Source organism: Cebidichthys violaceus, unplaced genomic scaffold (genome assembly GCF_023349555.1).
Source record: "Cebidichthys violaceus isolate CVI_PGR_0920_01 unplaced genomic scaffold, fCebVio1.0.p SCAF_27, whole genome shotgun sequence".
In the NCBI taxonomy this organism is placed as follows: domain Eukaryota; kingdom Metazoa; phylum Chordata; class Actinopteri; order Perciformes; family Stichaeidae; genus Cebidichthys; species Cebidichthys violaceus.
The window spans coordinates 1,009,618-1,029,031 of NW_027176450.1; the positions used below are offsets into that span (position 1 = coordinate 1,009,618).

Here is a 19,414-nt window from a genome sequence, read left to right on the forward strand (position 1 = left end):
CTCTCTGTCTCTGTGTGTGTGTGTGTGTGTGTGTGTGTGTGTGTGTGTGTGTGTGTGTGTGAAACCCTACACCTTGGATTATTTATAATGCCTGTTGGCAAAGTCTGAGCCTGCCTGATGACGACAGACAAACAAAGAGTTGTTGTTATTTTCCCCATGCAACAACTGATGTTGATGTTGTGGTGGTTTACATTCATTAACCTGTGTCAGATCTGCTGTACACATGTTTGCTGATGACATAAGGGCTACATAATAAAGAAGTGGTTCTGTTGTGGCTGTGTGTTGGAGGTTTAGAAAAATAATTGGTTTCATCAGCATAATTTTACATTGACATGAACAATACTGAGCAGCTGTTCGAAACATACATTTCATTTCCATGAGCACTGAGGAGGTCGGCCTTCTTACCTGTCCCTTCCTGTTGACCCCGATGATGCCTGCGGTGGCCTCATGTGGAGCAGTAACAAAGATGGTCTCTCCGCTGATGCGGTTCATGTAGATGCAGGTGCCCGTCTCCAAGTCATACAGGTGAATGTAGCCATATTTGGTGATGAGGAAAACCACATCTTGCTTGGAGCTTATCTGTCAAAAAACAAAGATGAAGTATAGAGTCTGTAAATCAGAGTATGGTTTTAAAAAAAGACCTCATGTAAAACTATGTACCATTTAGCTTTATCAGCATACTGATTTCACATTAAGCACGGGACACTTTTCATTGGGTGCAGGTTTGAAGTAGTTTGCTGTGTGGAGCTTGACCTATTGCAGGCCCTGTTGACCTATCAGGAAACTCAAATGATGAAGAAAAACAGAGGATGACACTATTGAGCAAAGCCATGATTATCACATAATCAGGACACCAAATGATCTAAGATGTGAATGTGTGGAAATATTTTGGCAAGACATGGCGGTTTGCCGACTTTATAAAAAAACAAAATGACTGCCTTTGCATTACGATCTATGTGTTGCCTTCTAATGAATTAAAGGGAATTACACATTAGTTCAAATTCTTTCAAACTTGACATTTTGAAAAAGTGGAAGCCCTAGTCTGATTCAATTCTGGAAGTATGCTTCATACCTGCATGGCCACAGGGAAGTCGTTCTGCGCTTCTGGAGGGAAGAACACATCCACTGCCTTCTTTGGAAATGGTTGGTTGCCAGTTGGTGGGGTCCCCACTTCAATGATATGCAACTGAGTCAAAGAGAAAAAAAAAAAAACACAAATGAGAAACAGACTCAGGATTTGCTACGAGAACGCCAAATGACATTAAAATATGTTTCCCCTAGTATGTTATTAACACCAATCACCTTCCCTCCAGCCTGCCCTCGGACAGCAAAGCAGAACAAAGTGGACTCCTCTGTATTCCCCTCCATCTTGAACTGGGCAAAGCTGGCGGCATGGCCTTCAATGGGCTGAGAAACCTTTCTGTCAACAGAGTACAGCTGCATGGCTCCAACCACCCGATTTTGCTGAAAGGTAAAACAAACATTAATATGTCTAATAACATACATACTAAACCGACTGGCTAACCAGTGCTTAAGCTACTGTGTATCTATGGTTAGTTACTGTATAAAAGGCAAACAGGCCATCGCTGTATATTCTGTGTGAGGGAGGCCTGTCTGCATCTTATCTAAATATATTGGGTATTAGACTTTACGTACCTGGGCTGAGATGCCGATGAGCAGGAGCCATTTCTGCTTGGCATCAGTGCGGTAGTTGATGATCTGGCAGCCTGCCAGGCTGGAGTGGCGGTCGAAGACTTTCACGGGCTGCGAGTCCCCCTCCATGCTCCAGTGGTAGACGGCATTGTCAGTCACAAGTGCAACTGTGTTGAGGGAGATCCACTTCCAGAAGGTAACATCATCCGTCATGGTGTGCGCCTTCATCTTGCTCTTCATCTCGATGTTGAAGATCTGAAGGGTTTTGGAGGCTAGTGGGGGGGAGAAAGGGGGACAGGAACCGGGCCCAAGAGGAGGGTTATAGTCTCTGACAACAGTGTGTCCAACAGTGTGAAACACCAAATTTTGATAGAAAAGGGAGATTCAAATTTGAAATATTGGTAGTCATGACACAGGTCATCAAGCAACGATGCCATGACCGATAGAAAGGGGATGCCATACATGCTGTAGTCGGAAATAGTGTTGTGTATCTGAAGTGTAGTGAGATAAATGGCATAGAAAAACAAGTGAATTCAATTTCGGCCTCCTGGGAGGCTACACAAGGAGTCATTGTTTCATGTGCACTTCAAGCAAGTCAATTTTTTTTCTATCCTGAACTCTATTGGTATATTATGAATTGGCAGTCCAATAACAACACATAACTGCAGAGATCTCTAATGCCAGATGAATGTTGGATTATAGGTTAAATAAGTTGAGTAAGATGGAAAGTTATTTTTAATGCCCATTAACTTAACAAACAATCCAGTGAGGAAAACTAAGAAAAAAAATTGTTTGAGGAGTTTGTGAGAGTGTGGATGACTGAATACCTCTTTATTAGCATAATAGTCGTAATAAACTAAGAATATAGACTGATAAACAGTGTTTTACTAAACTGACCATAGCGCTTCAAAGAGGTTTCAACAATGTACTCAGTATATGTCATGTATTGTCATATCCGACTACGTGGCCCACCCCATCAAATGAACAGCCTTCATCGAGAGAGACGAAGCAGAGAGGGGAGACACAAATAAACAACTCACAAAAAAGGCAAACACATCTGCGTCTGAGTCAAATATACAACGGTGGAATACGACAGAAGCATGACGGATACAGGCACAATTAACGGGGAAGGGAGACTTTTGGACAAGAGTCGCAGGAAATGTTTCCCATAATGATTATGGTTGATTGTTTACGATTGAAGTTCAATGTTTGTCCTGGTAACAGGTCATAAACTACATGTTCACAAAAGGTTCACTCACCTGCATTTAGATTTTTTAGTTCGGGATAATTTTGTGAGTTAAAGCTTTATTAGAAGCAGTGTGACTGCCTTGTTTGCTCATTATTCAATACTCGTCGACAGAGTGAGAAAAAGCAAAGACCAATGCGTTAGCACAACTTTCAAGATCAGTTTGTCATCACTAAGCCATGGGATCAGAGTACAGAAAGCAGTGTGGCGAATGGATCACTTGCAGCAGCAGCCAAATTTCAAAGAGCAAGCAAAGGGATTTTTAATTGAATTATGATCAGCTGTTGGGAGGTGTGTGTGCGCATTGTGTCCGTCCTTCAGAAATGGTGACATGAAAAGGTTACGGCTCGACACTGTGTCATACGACAAAGTCGGCTGAGAAGCATTATTATGGTAGAGTGAGCAGGGAAGACAGTGGGGGTAGAAAGAGTGAGGAAGAGTCTACGCTACATAATTAGGAAAAGACCTGAAGCTCACCATACACTGTTGAGCTACTCTAACTGTTCCTCTTCATAAAGTAAACCATTTCTTGTGGCAAACATTTTCGGAGCTGTCCTAATCACAAAAGGACCCAATTTACAACTAACGGATGTGATCAGTGTCTTCTTTGCGGCATTAACACAATAACTTTTGTGTTAATGTGAAAATATTATCCGGGTGAAAGTCGCTATAAACCAATCTTCTTCTAAATAGACAGAAAACACAGAGCCTTATGCGTTTGCTGTGTTACATTTAACGAGGCAGCATAATGTGAAGAGAAGAAATTATTGTCGTGCACATTGTACCACATCCTGTTTAACTAAATATAACTAATAAATAAATTCAGAAGGAGGAGAGCTACACACTGTCACACCTGCACAGTTATTTTACCAACACCATCACAGGATCAATCCAACAAAAATAACATACTTCTATCAGTTATTACCTTCTCATTCCTCAGTGTTAAACGCGAACACTAACTGATGTTCACGAGGTATGACTAATGATCTGGGGTAAATAATTTGGTCATGTTAATGCCCTAGTGGTCATTGTGATGACATTGATACAAGTCACTTTACAAGAAAACCTGAAGGACCTCAGACATCCATCCATTTCATAGCATAAGACTGGGACCACAGTCAGATAGTTAAGCCAAAATTCCTAAGACACAAGCTGTTTGGCTCATGAAATGTTATTCTAATAGTTGGGAGGGGACAAGGCGACGAGCTGAACACAGACAGATGGACACAGAGCTGTTGGATCAGCTGGGCAACAAGTGCTCTTGAACTCTATTTCTTCCTCCCTGACAAGCGAGCCTCACAGGTTATTATCCAAAATCTCTTCTCGTCCCAGGTCACGCCTCATCTGGAACCAGTTATGATAGAACCAATCAAAATCAAGTCAATGCAGCCATCACATGCCATTGGACTTCCCACATAGGTTAGCACATTAAGTCTACGCTCTCTGGTAGTTGGAGAAAACTAATCTTGGTTTAGAGAACCACGAGTTGGTCAAAAGAATGAATGAACCTACAAATATTAAACATAGCTGGGAAACATGTGAAACGACAGGTTTGGGTGATGACCACTTCACACAGATGGAAGAAGACATGGATTTCAAATAACAATTGAGAAGACACGTTAATTAAAATGAAATAATTTTTATCCACAGTATTAACCACATTAAACAGGTTCTAATGTAATAAAAATGATGGTATGCCAGCAAGCTATAAGGCTGTGAAAGCTAAATCCTGTTTACAAAGAAAAGGTCCAAAGAATTATCCAGAGATGGGTTTAGATATATAAAATATGAAAAAGCTAAGCCATTAAAAAACAGGCTTTAAGAAGATTGTACCAAAACTGGAGTTTAAAGTGCCCAATGGTACAGAATGGTTGATAAAGTCATGTCAGCTGTAATCAATATAGTCTATATGCTTCATTTGGTTATTGCAGAGGGCAATGCTGAACGGGATAATTTCAGAAATGCTGTCTTGAAAACAGGATTTTACTTCCACAATGAAGAAGTTAAATTTCAACTCACCGTCTGCAAACACATAAGAAAGCAGTAAAGAAAAAAAAAAAAAAGAACATAGAAAAGACAAAAACAAAAACAACAAAAAAAGTCAAAGCAATCATGGATGCTGGACAAAAAGAATAAAAATATGCTACTTTGAATATTTACAGGACAAATGTCTGGAAGAAACATACATGTTGGCCGATAACTAATTCACAGTGGAAAACTAAAGTAGCTGAATGTTTATGGACATAAATAGATGAGAATAAATTGTAAATATTCTTAATTATTAAATGGATAATACCGCTTTATTGAACAAACATGTCAGAACTGAATGCTGCAGGCCACTTACATGGGATTAGTTAAAATACAACACTGAAATAATATAATGTAGTTTTAGTTTCACCGATTTAGAGAAATGTGGTCTGCAATGCCAACACACTACCTTACCTTTAAGTGCAATGACTTTGCTGGCTGGATTCATGATGGCGCTGTCGGCTGAGATAGGCCTGCGGATTGGTGTATTGGGGTCTGCCATGTCAATGATCACCACCTGAGTCTGCTCACCCACCTTCTCCCGGATGCAGATGAACTTATCCGACTCCATGGTTAGGGTGCTGAAGCCTATATTGGATGGATTGATCCCTAAGTTTTGGAGCTAAGAGAAAAGGAGAAAAGGGGGGGGGGGGGGGGGGGGGGGGGTTAGGTTGAACAAAAATAACCTGCAAAACAGTTAAATATAACTTGCAAAGATAATCAGTGGCAATATTGAGATTACATTCTTCCTGCCACAATCTCATCTCCAGGCTGCCGTTTGCCAAGGGGCAGTTCTAATTAATTTCAATTTAACTGCAAACCAGTGCAGTATTTCCCCAGAGATGTCCAGGCAACCATGTGGCGAAATAACCGGAGTAAAAAAAAAAGAAGAAAAAAAACCTTGCCGGACAGCAGGAAGTGACTTTCAAGTGTTGCAGTAAGTGTCAGGTGGCTCACGAGCCCCAGTTAACATTGTACACAGCAATTATTATTTCTAACAGTCAAATTAAACAAATGCCTGGTCCTGAACAAACAACAACAGTGTCCAATAAGAAGGCTTCGACACGCTGGTCAGCTGCCTCACACAGCCAGCTGATGAAGTCATCAAGCCTGACACTGAACAGCAGCTCTGTGGACACATGGAGCTGTGGTCACAATGGTTAGAGAGCTGGGCTGGGCGGAGGGCTAAACCAATGCCAAGTTCTCAAAGCATGGGCCAAAGAGTTCACTACAACCATATTACACCACACTGTAGTCTCACTGCAGTCTGAATACCAGACGCTGAACAAGGTCTAACTTCTTGCAATTTACTGCATTTGGGGAGCAGTTTGTCAAGGCTACGAGTAACACTACCGTTACATGAAGACTTTTTTGTCAGAACTAATGTCCTGACAATCACCTGTGATAAAAGGATTAAGGCTAAATTGACTCAACCAACAAAGTTAAAGTTTGGCTTTAGTTTCCCTGACTTCCCTGGTGTCCCTGCAGAACAAACAATGTGATACAGGACATAAAAAGGTTTAATCTGCATCAAAGCAAAAGCCAGAGGCTATGGGTGAAATGCTTTGCAGCACATAGCCCAACACAAGCAAGCTCTGCAGCCCGGTTTACTGCCAAGGCTGGAAACAGGGCATCCTGCCTGCCTCACACAAACCCTGACACAGCACAACCTACGAGGGCAGTGCCAGAACAGCTCTGGGCAGGAGTGTTAAGACCCTAGTACAAGTACAAACCGTTCACCGTCGTTACAATTCTGAAATGAAACCACTGCAAACCAGATTTGAACAATAACACTGAACACAGAAAAAGACAAAAGGCTTTCACTACACAAACGGAACTTCATTGTCTTCTTGCTAACAAATTGCAACGCTACTGTGAACTAAACCTGGAGGAAATGAAACTACACAAAAACATGTTTGCTGTTGCAATTTCCTCTACTTTCGCAACCTAACAGCAATATGCCACAGTTGTACAAATTACACTGGAGCATGATTTCCTGATCAAGCTTGAGGCTCAGCAGCTCCGTAGATACATCTTTACAAATGTCTTTTGTGGTCAATTACTTACCTTTGTTGTGACATAATTTCCATTTGCCATAACAGGCAAGATCAAATTATTTCCACACATGAAGACAGTATATTACTTTGAACAGGTACTTACAGAGAATTCTCATTTTAAATAGTATTACAGCAAAACAAAGAGGCATACATCGAAACTGTAAAAGATCAAAATCTTAAGCAGACAGGTTTACATGAATGTGTAACGATGGTCATGAATAACTGACAACTCTCTATATTGAAACTACATAAAGACCTTTTAGCTGATGGCTTTAGCTGAACAGGGGAATGTTAAATTTACATTCTAATGACTTGTGTTCTGTATTCTACTGGAAAGTATTAATGACTGCTTTGCTTTACTTTACCCTTCACTCATAATTTGTGGCCACATAATTTACATTTTCAAATGTCAAGAGTAGTTTTGTGAACAAATTGGATCTCTGCAAATAAGCCTTTAAGCTTGTCAGCCACACCAGTGTTTGGTGGTGTCGAGTTTCATCTCAAGGCTTGCTAATGATAAAATGTGGCTCCACTGTCAACAATTGGCCATAGTTGAGTCCTAATCAGCAAACAGAAACCACAGTTCCAGGAAATGCTCAACGAAATGGGAACACCTTTTATCAATGACAGGACACACCCTCCCCTCAGCTGCCCCACCCACATTCTTTCACTAGTGTGTAACCCCGTTCCCTCTCAATGACACTGCGATAAACGACCTTACCGAACAAGTCTTACTACCAGTAATGGGGAAAGAACTGAATAGTGGTCAGTAGCAAGCGTTCACCACAGGGTTCCATGGTTTTTCATTACTTTAGGGTGACATCATACAGTAACGCCATTGTAGCTTCCATTGTCCGGTACACAAGCCTTGTTTACTCAAGCCTGCAGAGGTCTCTCTCTCTCTCTCTCTCTCTCTCTCTCTCTCTCTCTCTCTCTCTCTCTCTCTCTCTCTCTCTCTCTCTCTCTCTCTCTCTCTCCTCTCTCTCTCTCTCTCTCTCTCCTCTCTCTCTCTCTCTCTCTCTCTCTCTCTCTCTCTCTCTCTCTCTCTCGAATACGTTACCTCTGTTCCCTGGAATAAATAACAACAAACGGACAGATGTTGCAATGTTGGGAAATGGACCACACCACTGTTCGGTCTGTCAGACTGGTTTGCTATGGAAACCTTATAGTAACAAACTGCTGGTGGGTTCACCGCTCCCCGTGACATCAATGAGCAGGAATTTGGGTTAAAGCAGGTCAAACCAGTGGAGCTACAACCCATGTGGAAAATCATTGAGTCGTTTAGTCTAGCCCGCCCTGGCCTTGGTACTGCTGCTTTTAGCTCAGTTGTTAAATAAACAACTTTTTTTTTTTTTTTTTTTTTTTTTTTTTAAAATCGTCACATACATTACATACATGAAATTCAACCTCCGCCTTTAACCCATCCTTAGCATTAGGAGCAGTGGGCTGCTGTAAACCACCTGGGAGCAACTTGGGGTTCAGGGTCCCGCTCAAGGACACTTCCACATGCAGACAGGAGGGGCCGGGGATCGGGCCCAAGCATTCATGGGCAGATGCCAGCCTAAACCTATAAATCCATCTGCAGCTAATTAAAAACAGTTTAGCAAGAGGAGAGCACAAGGGAGACTGGTCAGAAAACTAAGTGAGGAGGAATGTCAGGTATACTCTAGCATGATGATAAACACACTACTCTGGTGACTGTGTTCAACGATTGTAACACAAATCTTGTTAAATGAGAAAAAAAAGCAAAGTCAAAAGTAGAATAACAAAATAATTTTGCACGAGGACCTGAACGCTAATGTTGCAAAGACTAGGCCAGCTCGCCAGAGAAATGGCAGCAACAAATTGCCAACATGAGTCACTATTATACGCTACGCATTACTATCATTAGTCACTTGACAAACCGTTAAAACCAGCCTCGATACATCTTACTCCATTCTAATCACTTCAGAACTGCGTCTTCAATGACTTGATTATAGTAGGGCATGTCCCTGCAAGGCAATATTTTCTCCAACCGAGTCTCACAGAAAGCTCATCAGTTAATGTCAACCATCAACACTTTTATCAGGACAGTGTCAGGAAATGAGTGCTTACTGCAGTTACACCAATCAGTCAAGTTAACATGATGATCTACTTCTGTACAATTTTGTACAAAAACATGTTATCAAAGTGTAGGTCATGAAATTCGAGAAGTCCATGGGATATAAAAAAAAAAATCAGTTGCTGTGACACAGCACCGCTGCTGAAGATGGCAGTGGAGACAATACCGTTCTCTTTCTTCTTTGTCACCAGATAAAGTAGTGGCCATGCATGCAAACACTCACAACCCCGATTATATGTCATAGATGGATTAAGAGTAATAAACCCTCAATCTGAAGGCGCAGCAAGAGCTTCAGTGGAGAACCACAAAAAAAAAAAAAAAAAAAAATTGTCTCAAGCCCAAGCAATTCCCACCCTTTCATCAGGAAAGGAGAACTAATTATCTTGATTTCATTGTAGTATCACCATGTTTCTGTGACTATAATGCTTGGTTCTGATTCAGACGTCAAATGAAATGCTAGTTAGTATCTGCCCTGATTTATTACTGGACAATCATTAAGGGAATTCAACAAAGTACTAACTTTTGGCATCAAATTATTTGAACATCGTATTTTTCTTCAGCATGTGGACCCATGAGAGCTTCCCTGCAACTGGTGTAATATCAGGCATATATTTGATATGGGTCCCAAAATCCCAACACATGTTTATGCAACTCTTGGCCAATGAAATAACTGATGCATCACCCAGCCCTAATGATGATGTTTTCCTGCTCATTTGAGATGATCATAGCAAACAGTCATCCAGCAAGTACATTCAAAGTCAAAATTGAGCCGATGGTTGCTTTTCAGGAATCAGCCAGCACATTTGAACTATCCCAACGGAGAATCCCATGAGGGTCCCATTTGTTGATTTAACCTGTATGCTCCTCCTTCAAAGGAAAGCAGCGTCTTGCTCAGCAGAAAGCCCTGCGTGTGTCCCGCACATGTAAAGTTCAAGGGAGGGCAGGGAAGGATGTGCTATGTAATGTGCTGAGGCTTGCAGCACTTCATTGCAGCACTCCACAACAGGAAACCAGGGACCCATTGTCTACCAGGACTGAAACAACAGGCCTGCCCAGTGCTGCTGCCTCCTCCACTACCATGTGACACTGGTGGGAGACATGTGACCAGCCCAGGGGTGAGGAGCAAGAGGGCTGCCTTTACCGTTACTGATAAAATGAAGGGAGGGGGGTGGATGTAAAGGAAGGAATGCATGCATTTCTGGAGCTCATCCATCTCCACTCCAGGTCAGTTCTGCTGAGGTGGTTTTGGGACTGCAGTTTTCATTTTTTCTCACAAACGCACGCTTTATCTTACATTTGGACAGTGCTGCAGAATGTCAAGTGTTCAGCAGTTCTGTATCCTCACCGGCCTGTCACGAGATATCAGCTGGTCAGTTACCCGCACAGTTCAAAGTGCACCATCCGACCCTTGTAAGGTAATACTTTTAGAGCATGAAAGCGCAATATAATGCTCTTCCCTCCAGGCAAACAGTAGGGATGTAATAGTACTTGTATGTGCCACAAACTAAATATACGTATTAGAAAACAACAATGGAAATTAATCTGAATTATATACATTAATTGTCAGCACTGCCAGACTTCAAGTCCCATCTTTTTAGAGTATTCAGGGAACTAAGTCCTTTCTCAGACCTCAAACATCTAATTTCAAACTATCCACGTTCATCTGAATGAACCGGACTGCCAATTACACTTGTTTTTTCTTTCCCTCGAATAACCATTGAGGGCAAATTTGCAAATATTAGTCACAAAGTTGGCAGCTGGGATCTGAGGTAGTAACTCCTAACGGGTGTTAAGTTTGTCTCCGTTTCCTCTTTCAAAAGTTTTGATAACTCTGGGTTTGTGTGATTCTCTGCTCGGTGGCTATTCAGGGTTGATGAAGTGTCTGAGTAAAAAGTGGTTAGATCTGAAGAAAAAAAGCGATGCCATTAAACTTTAGTATTAAAATATGCAAGTACTCTTTTTCATTTACAATACAACGACTGGGGAAAATATAAACCTCATATTAGACCTTTAACAAAAAGGTTCTTGGTGGTTGTTTTTGAGCGAGGACAGTTGGAAATGTTTTGTAAATATAACAGATTACTGTGTATACTAACAAAACATACACATATGTAGAGAAAGTAAATTAACAGTAACATGTCATTACAGACATGCATGTGAAATACTGTGTTGAATTAAGACAATATTTGATAAGCTGAGGCTTTTCACTCAACAAATCATTAACAATGCCTCTTTGGCCCAGGAAAGGAAACCTGGATTGTCAAACCATGCTTACTAAACACTATATGCAAGGGAAGCCTTTGTGAAGAAAGATTGGGCACCATGTTATCATTACGTAAACAGGACCGAGAGACATTTTTAATTATCACAGACAACCAACTTCCAGGTAGGTATGTGTATCGAGGATACTAGTTCCTTACTGATCAGAACCGTTCCACTGATACGCTCCTGGAAAGAAAGAGCTGCTATTCAGTAAATCGTTCATTTAACATTACATATTTCCAGAACGCATGACACATTTCATGTAGATCGCGTGACAAACTGATATAGCATATACTATATTGTGTAGAGAGGCACTAAGTTACAGGTCTTTTACTTGACACTTGTGCAATTAAAGTTCTTTAACTGAAGTCTGCACTATGCTATATAAATGGATGATGTATAAAAATGCAAGCTATGCAAGTTGACCAGATGAGAGAGGACACAATTGCAAAGTTTGAGGGAGGGAGGGAGGGGGGGAGGGAGAGAGGGAGAGAGAGAGAGAGAGAGAGAGAGAGAGAGAGAGAGAGAGAGAGAGAGAGAGAGAGAGAGAGAGAGAGAGAGAGAGAGAACAGACAAAGTAAATGCTTCCTTTCAAGCTGTTGTAGGTAATGCACAGCTGGCTCTGTGTATTAGCTTCGTACATTAAGTAAAGAAAAAATAAAAAATAAACCTGCAGGCAATGCCATGAGAGAATCATGTGTGTAAGCTCCAGTAAAAAAAAGTAGCATCATCAAAAATATCATTTAGACAACCGAGAAGTATAACATCTTGATCATTTTATTAAAATCAATTCATCACTGAGCCTTTGATACTTCTCTGTGGTTATTCCCAATCACATAGAAAGATGTGACAGGAGATATTCACTATAATACTGTTTAATGTGAACTTTTTTTAACACAACTACATATGCTAGCATCTTAAACTATAGGCCTATACAAAATAGGAGTTCTTAAAGAAGTTTTACAAGACTTGGTTCAAATGATTTACTTGAAACCAACTGCACATCACCTGTCACTGACCCATAATAACAGAAGGCTCAAAAGACATCAATAAACTAGGATAACTTCCTTCCTGCTACCGAGGTGCACCTGGAATCTGCACCTCTACCTGATAAACTCGTTCACAAGATTAATGAACAGACCTCTCAGAACAAACCTATCATAAATGAGCCTTGATACAGATTTCAGGTTATATCGTCCAGCTTTAATATTCTGCATGATCTGCTCAAGTGATGCATGCTGTGAAACATGCATGAAACAGCATATGCAGGTCATGCATTAGTGATAGTTGCTGAGATCTCTTGGGAGTTGATTAGTCACACGAAATGACCTTGTGATGTGTCAATGACACAAATCAGGAAATGCACACAGTTCATATCACTAGATAGATCAGAACTAGAGTGCGGTACAGTTAGTAATCTGAATGAAATGCAAGAAGTTGTATCATTCTTCAAAAAAATACATAAAAAATGCACGTAAAACGTATCAACAAGTATGAATGAGAAGAAGCTACATGTTAAATACACCGTTTCCCTGAATGAAAGCTTATAGTAAAATTCAAAAGCTACAACCGGTATAATTTCATTACAAAGATGTAGCGTCGGGACATGACTGCAAAAGCCTTTCACTTTGCTTAAGATAAAATATTAGCTCAAATATAATTCAGAGTACCCACAGTAATTCACCACTTCTGCATTGCTCCTTTTTACTCCCACTCCTGCAAAGTAGAGGACTTAAAAAAAAAAAAAAGAGTAAAAAATTATTCCATAATCATTTCATTGTAACTGTATGCACAAAGGACTTTTGCATAGCTTTGTGAAGCGCTCTCTCTCTATATAATCTGTTGTGATAGGCCTACATATTAACATACTGCGGTCACATAAACTAAGATGGAAATAACACAGACTGCACTGTAAATGTGTTGATTGTCTTTTGTTTTAACATCAAGACAATTATCATCATCAACATCAAGTGAACAAAGACAACAAAAACAAAAAAATCAGGACAGCAACCACCTGCTTTGAATAAGAACCCAATCTCACAAGATATGTAAGAAAAGTGATGGTGCCATGGTAGCAGGAATAAATAATAAGACCAGTAGGCCTGGGTTCAAACATCCGTCTGCTGAGCTGTCACTGAACAAGATACTGAAAGTCACAATCTACTCCAATAGTACTGACCCTGACCTCACATCAGTGTCAAAGCACTGTTGTTATTACCAAGTGTTGAACAAAGATGGGGCCTCTTAGAAATTAAGGAAAAATAAAGCAGCAACAAGAACAGCCTGGATCACAAGGAAATTGTCTAACTTTTAGCTCAAAGTCATCGGTCACATAAGCCTCTGAAGCCCAAAGCTTGTTTTTTTTGGGACCAGACTAGAAAACAAATAAAAACTTTTAACGAACAAATGACAGTCTTAAAGCCAATAGGTGGACAAATCATGTAGATCACCTGAGGCTTGACTGAAACATGACTATAATTTATTCATTACATCTTGAAAGTGAGCCCTCCGGACTGAATCCATATGCGTGGAGAGCCATGGCTGTTTCCACTTCCTCAACCTGACCAACTGGTAGTTTTATCTGAGTTATAGTAAAGGTGTGGCCATTTAAACCAAGAAGCAAGCTCAGTCCATATAGTGCAGAGGCCTGCACATGAAGGAAACCACCTGTTTTCGAGTATTACAGACGTGTGTGATACCTGCTTTGTTTCTACCACATCAAAAGGAAGAGTAAGCCTGACAGAAGTCATTATTACTGAATAGATGAGCCTGGGCCCACTTCAACATGGCTAACGTTAGTCAGACAGCTATCGACATGTCAACACATCAGGTGACCATATCTACAACCTGTCAACGTCATTATCCTCCTGTGGTCGGATAATCACTTTCAACATTACACAACAATGCATATTTTAATAGATGTAAACGCTAAACAAGTAGGTTAACTGTAAAAGTGTAAATGTTTTACTCAACGTTCAGCTGTCACGTGACTATATGGGAAGTGGTGTACGAACTGCGGTTCAACCAGGTCAGTGCAGGTACGATACGATAATGAACAACTAATTAATTAAATGTATAATGTTAGATGTAACAATTATCCCTAAAGAAGCATCGACAGTGCCCGTTTATACTAATAGTATAGCAGTGTGTCCCGTTACTCTGAGAACACTTTTTCTGAGAATATGTTCACTGCCGATAGTTATACGTTAACTCATAAGAAATGGCTGGGACCACGCAACATTTATGATTACGACTCGATAGCCTTTGTATAAACCTTTTGTTTGTGCATTGCAGTTGCATGCTTTCGTCGTTTAACGTAAATCACGAACCAGGGTGGTTAGTCAAAGTGTTAGCTAGAAGGCTAGATGCTAACTAACATAAACGTCATCCACCCTGCCAAGCTAGTTAGCATAGCTCGCGTTAGCTAACTCAGCTTGTTAGCAATCCTTAACTTGCGTTTGAAAAGTCCCTTGAGCCACTCGGAATATCGCAGTGATTAAGACTGAAAGATAACTTTACCAAACAATTCAACCATTCATTCATCCACATACCTGCAGGTGCTCCTGGAAGCGAATAGGCAGGATCTGAGCCATGGCGGGTCCTCTCACTCTCCTCCGGTTCTAATGCTAACAAATTACGGCTTCTTCTCTCAGATCCTAGCCGGACAGCCAGAGGGATTCTAGTCTAAAGTCCAAATTAATTAGTAGTAAGCCTTGTGTAAAACCTGCTGTCGGTGTGGTGGTACTTTTTAATTCGCCCCTGAACTGTTTACTTGCGGTCTTCCCCTGGCTAACAACTGACTGCCACTACACCGACTCCCTGGACCTGCAATGGCGGTGGAGGTTGGTCTGCAGAGAAAACATCCCGGAAATGGAAGTCCACTCAGAGAGGCGGATGAATACGCAGTAACACTTTTTAAAAGTGCATCATGGCGTGTATAATCACTATTTCACTGGTACATTTAGAAATATTTAATACATTTAATATTGTCTTTGAATGACCAAACAGTGACACAAGACCTGGACATACAAATATACAACAAAATAAATGTGAAACTGGAACTACTTCTTTCTATTCGCCCTTTGATTTTTGCCACATCATTCGTCTTTGTAAATTAACGTCAGTCCTACGTATTGTACGCTTGTTCCTCTCAGCCAATCAGAACACTCTGAACTCAAGCCAGATATTCAACTTTATCTTGTTCTCAATAACCATATAATTGTATCTAAATTATTTTGCATATGCTCCCAGTCAGCATGCTTGACATCCTCTATTATCAGATGATCATAATTCACCATTCATCCTTATGTTAGACAATTTATTTTAAAGGAATTGAACTTTCAACGCTGATGGTCTCAACAGACATATTGGCAACAAACGTTTTGTACATAAATGTGTCTATGCTGTATGTGTGTTGTAATGTCCTTCAACATACACAGGTCGATATACAGACAGATTTTTACTTGCATAGTTTCCCAACACCAACTATTAAGCTAAAAGCTAGCAGGCAAAGCAACATATGATGACGAAGCTACTTTTTGATAACTAGATTGCCATTTTTTACACTGAGATGTTACTTCAAACTGCACAGCACTGTTTTTAACTTTTTAGTGTTTTAATGACTGTTTTTAATATTTCAATGAATGTTCTTAATTGTTTTTAAATCTCCTTTTCTTTTGCATTATGTTTTGATGCTTTTAATGGTTTTATGTGAAGCACTTTGAATTGCCTTGTTGTTGAAATGTGCTATACAAATAAACTTGCCTTGCCTTCAAATGTAAAAAAATAAAAAGAGCGCCATGTCATTTCCTCAAGACAATCTGATAAATAAAAGTGAAATTCCATAGAATATTGACATCTTAACCAATGTCTGTAGAGCGTGCTTTGGTCAGAATCATGCAATATATGTTGGGTGGAGTGTGCACCCAAGTGATCATTTCCCTATTTTACATCCACAATTTCTGTTGGCAGAGGATGTAACTTTATTGCTCAATGTAAAACAGAATGCTGAAGGAGTGGAAAGGGGGGGGGGGGGGGGGGGGGGGGGGGGAAAACTGTTCCTCAAACAAACTGACCTTTTAGCAGAGATGTCATTATGCTGAGCCAGCAATCATGGCTACTAAAGAAAATGAGTAGATGGCATTTGTCAATCACATATCACGATGCCTGGGGAATGCAGTACTTTCCCCTGCAAGGCCACCATGATGTAGATACATATACATATAAAATAGACCACATTGTAAAGAAAGTTGTCCTCACATGTTGGTCGACTGAGAAGATTATAGTGGTTTGTCTCTATGGTAAATAGAGGGGCATGTTAAGGAACACATTTTTTACACCATGTTTCATTGCGTTCATATCCAGCCAATAATAACAGCAAAATGAAGTCAATCCTCTTGTTAAAAAAACATTGGTATAGAGACGCCAGCCAAATAGACATGGCAAAAATCTGCTGCAAGCAGCATATGTTTGTGCATTGTTCAAAGTATTTTTAGGATAAATAACATGAACATGTATATCAGGTGTAAACGCTCCAGATTTATTTAGAGAACAATTTTTTAACTGTTAATTGGCAACATCAGGACTCATTCACACTAGCTGCTATTTTTTCAAATGACCAGTGTCCGTGCTGTGCATCCAGACAATTCCATTGCAGATCAATAATAGTCAACAAATCAAGTTAGTTTCAAAAACATACGCTGAATGTTATTAGATTGGGTTAGAAATTATGTTGAAATTCCTTGCGATGATGGATGATGTTAACTTTTTCTGTTTTCTGTCGCGTGATAATAATGTATTGTCCCAATAGCATCAGTGCCAAACAACATCTGGATTGTGATCCATCCAGAATGACCCTCTGGACAAAACTACTCAGAAAAACAGAAGAAGAAGAAGAAGAAGAAGAAGAAGAAGAAAACAAAAAACAGACCGAAACATTTCACAATCAAATGTGGAGGGGAAGTGTTGGGGGTGTGGTATATAATTTACAAAATAGTTCAAGAAGGAATTTCTGCATCGTAAACCTGCATTGTCATATTTGTGTTAAAGAAATGATAATAATAATAATAATAATAATAATAATAATAATAATTAGGAGAGGAGACCAGTCACTGCTCAGACGACAGAGGATTTAGTGGAGCATAAACAACAGTTTTCCTATTCTTCTTTTCCTTAGATTTAATTGACGAGCATTCTTTTCCACCTGGGACCAAGTCTAAAAAACCTGGACCAAACCAACTGTGCAATTTGTTTGCGTATGTAGTCTCAGAGGCAGAGGGTGCAGTAGAGGCCGTCCTGAATAGACCATTCACGCTGCTGTTGCTATGGATTCACGGGCCAAGGAAACGCAAGACTCAGACACTAACAGAGAAGCCATGTGTGTCACGATAAAAGAGTGGCATTTGGACTCTCTGCAAGGATGTCACACAGGCCCACTGAGGCTGAGCTTAGCCCCAGGCTCCATGCAAAATGAAGGGCAGCGCTAGTGGTTCTGCAGCCTTTGCCTTCGTCTTCAGGCTCTCTAACGAGACGTCCCCATCTCTATTCAAGGTACGAGTCAATTAAGAGCCCACAGAGGAGCAGTCTTGCTCGGACTTGAGATATGTGCAGCAAACCGGGTCATGCTCACAAAAAGGTAACTGTCTCCTTTACAGATTTCTGACCGTTAGACTCTCCAGTGCTTTGGCAGGGATTTAGGCACAGATGGGAGCTCCGTGTCTTCCTGTGGCTGGGAGGATCCCATCAGGGATGACTGAGCGGGACTGACACATGGATCCGGAACCAGGGTTGAAAAGTCCCTTAGAAGCCTATTGGCTTGTCTCTCTCTCTCTCTCTCTCTCTCTCTCTCTCTCTCTCTCTCTCTCTTTCTCTCTCTCTCTCTCTCTCTCTCTCGCTCTCTCTCTCTCTCTCTCTTTCTCTCTCTCTCTCACATACATTCTCCCTGCTCTACTTTAAGAAAGGAGGGGCTATAACACAAACACACTGTAGAAACATACAGTGTCTATTATTTCTTCTCTCTTTCTGTCCGTCATTTAGCAGGTTCAAGTTCAATCACATTCTCCCTCTTTCATTGTCACATGAGGATGGTTATATCACCAGTCTTGTAAACCCGTAAATATTTCGTCTGTCTAAGTAGAACCATAACACACACATGCAAAACACTCACACATTCATTTTTTCCAAACTCGTAGTATATTGGAGCCTAACCTTTGAATGTCAGTGGAGGGGAAGTTACTAATTGACTGTGCGTGGACCTTTGCACCTTGCAAGCAAGAGGAAGAATAGCTTGTCACTGGTCACAAATACCAGTCCGAGGAGGGACCAATGAAATCATTTTGAATTAAGCTCTGGATGGTGAACTGCCCAACGTTTGGACTTGTTGCTGTCTTTGCACTTTGGTTAAATATATGTCTGAGTCAGCTACCCTCATCGTACCCAAAAATTAGCACTACTTTTAGGGCTTTACTTGGCTTGTTACAAATACTAGAATATGTTCAAGTTACAACAAATACAATTTTCACATTTCTAATTGAATTTATGTGTAATTTTAATGCAAATGGTCAAATTGTTTTCAGTGAATACACATTTAATTTTGAATTTGTTGCCATCTAGTGGGCCGAGGCCTCAATTACTCATTATTGGTTTGGATACAGTTTTAAACCAGCAGTGTGTGGGATTTAGTCTCATCTCGTGGTCTGGTTGCACAACAAGCTGAACACCCCTCCCCTCACTCCTCCCTTTCCAAACGTGTCAGAGAACCTACGGTGGCCTTCAGGTGATGATGCTCTCTCTAGAGCCAGTGTTTGGTTTGTCTGTTCTGGGTTGCTGTAGAAAAATGGTGGTGCAATGTGGCGGACTCTGTGAAGAAGACCAACTCCCTTTATAGATATGAAGGGCTCATTCTAGGCTAACCCAAACACAATGAGTCTAAATATTGGGCGATTATACACTAATGAAAATATAGTTCTATTCACACACACACACACACTGGCCCTTTAATGTGTGTTTTATGTGTGACATTATCATCAGAACTGTATGCTTTGGTGCAGTTTAATGGGGGACAACTGT

At 40.6% G+C, this 19,414-nt stretch overlaps 1 protein-coding gene across 2 annotated transcripts in view; it reads right to left on the minus strand.

Annotated features, from left to right (window-relative positions):
* Positions 1–15,187, minus strand: part of cltca (clathrin, heavy chain a (Hc)) — a 31,187-nt gene extending 16,000 nt beyond the window's left edge. Inside the window, exons 1-6 of one of the 2 annotated variants that reach the window (XM_068721269.1) lie at positions 14,899–15,187; positions 5,342–5,549; positions 1,657–1,925; positions 1,303–1,464; positions 1,073–1,186; positions 406–579 (exon numbers count right to left, since the gene is read on the minus strand). In XM_068721269.1, coding sequence (XP_068577370.1) covers positions 406–579; positions 1,073–1,186; positions 1,303–1,464; positions 1,657–1,925; positions 5,342–5,549; positions 14,899–14,940 — 969 coding nt within the window. In that variant the 5' untranslated portion in view covers positions 14,941–15,187. Of the gene's footprint in view, positions 1–405; positions 580–1,072; positions 1,187–1,302; positions 1,465–1,656; positions 1,926–4,918; positions 5,012–5,341; positions 5,550–14,898 lie in introns of those variants that run through there. The other variant, XM_068721270.1, reaches the window with a different exon arrangement.
* Between the last annotated feature and the right edge of the window lie 4,227 nt (positions 15,188–19,414).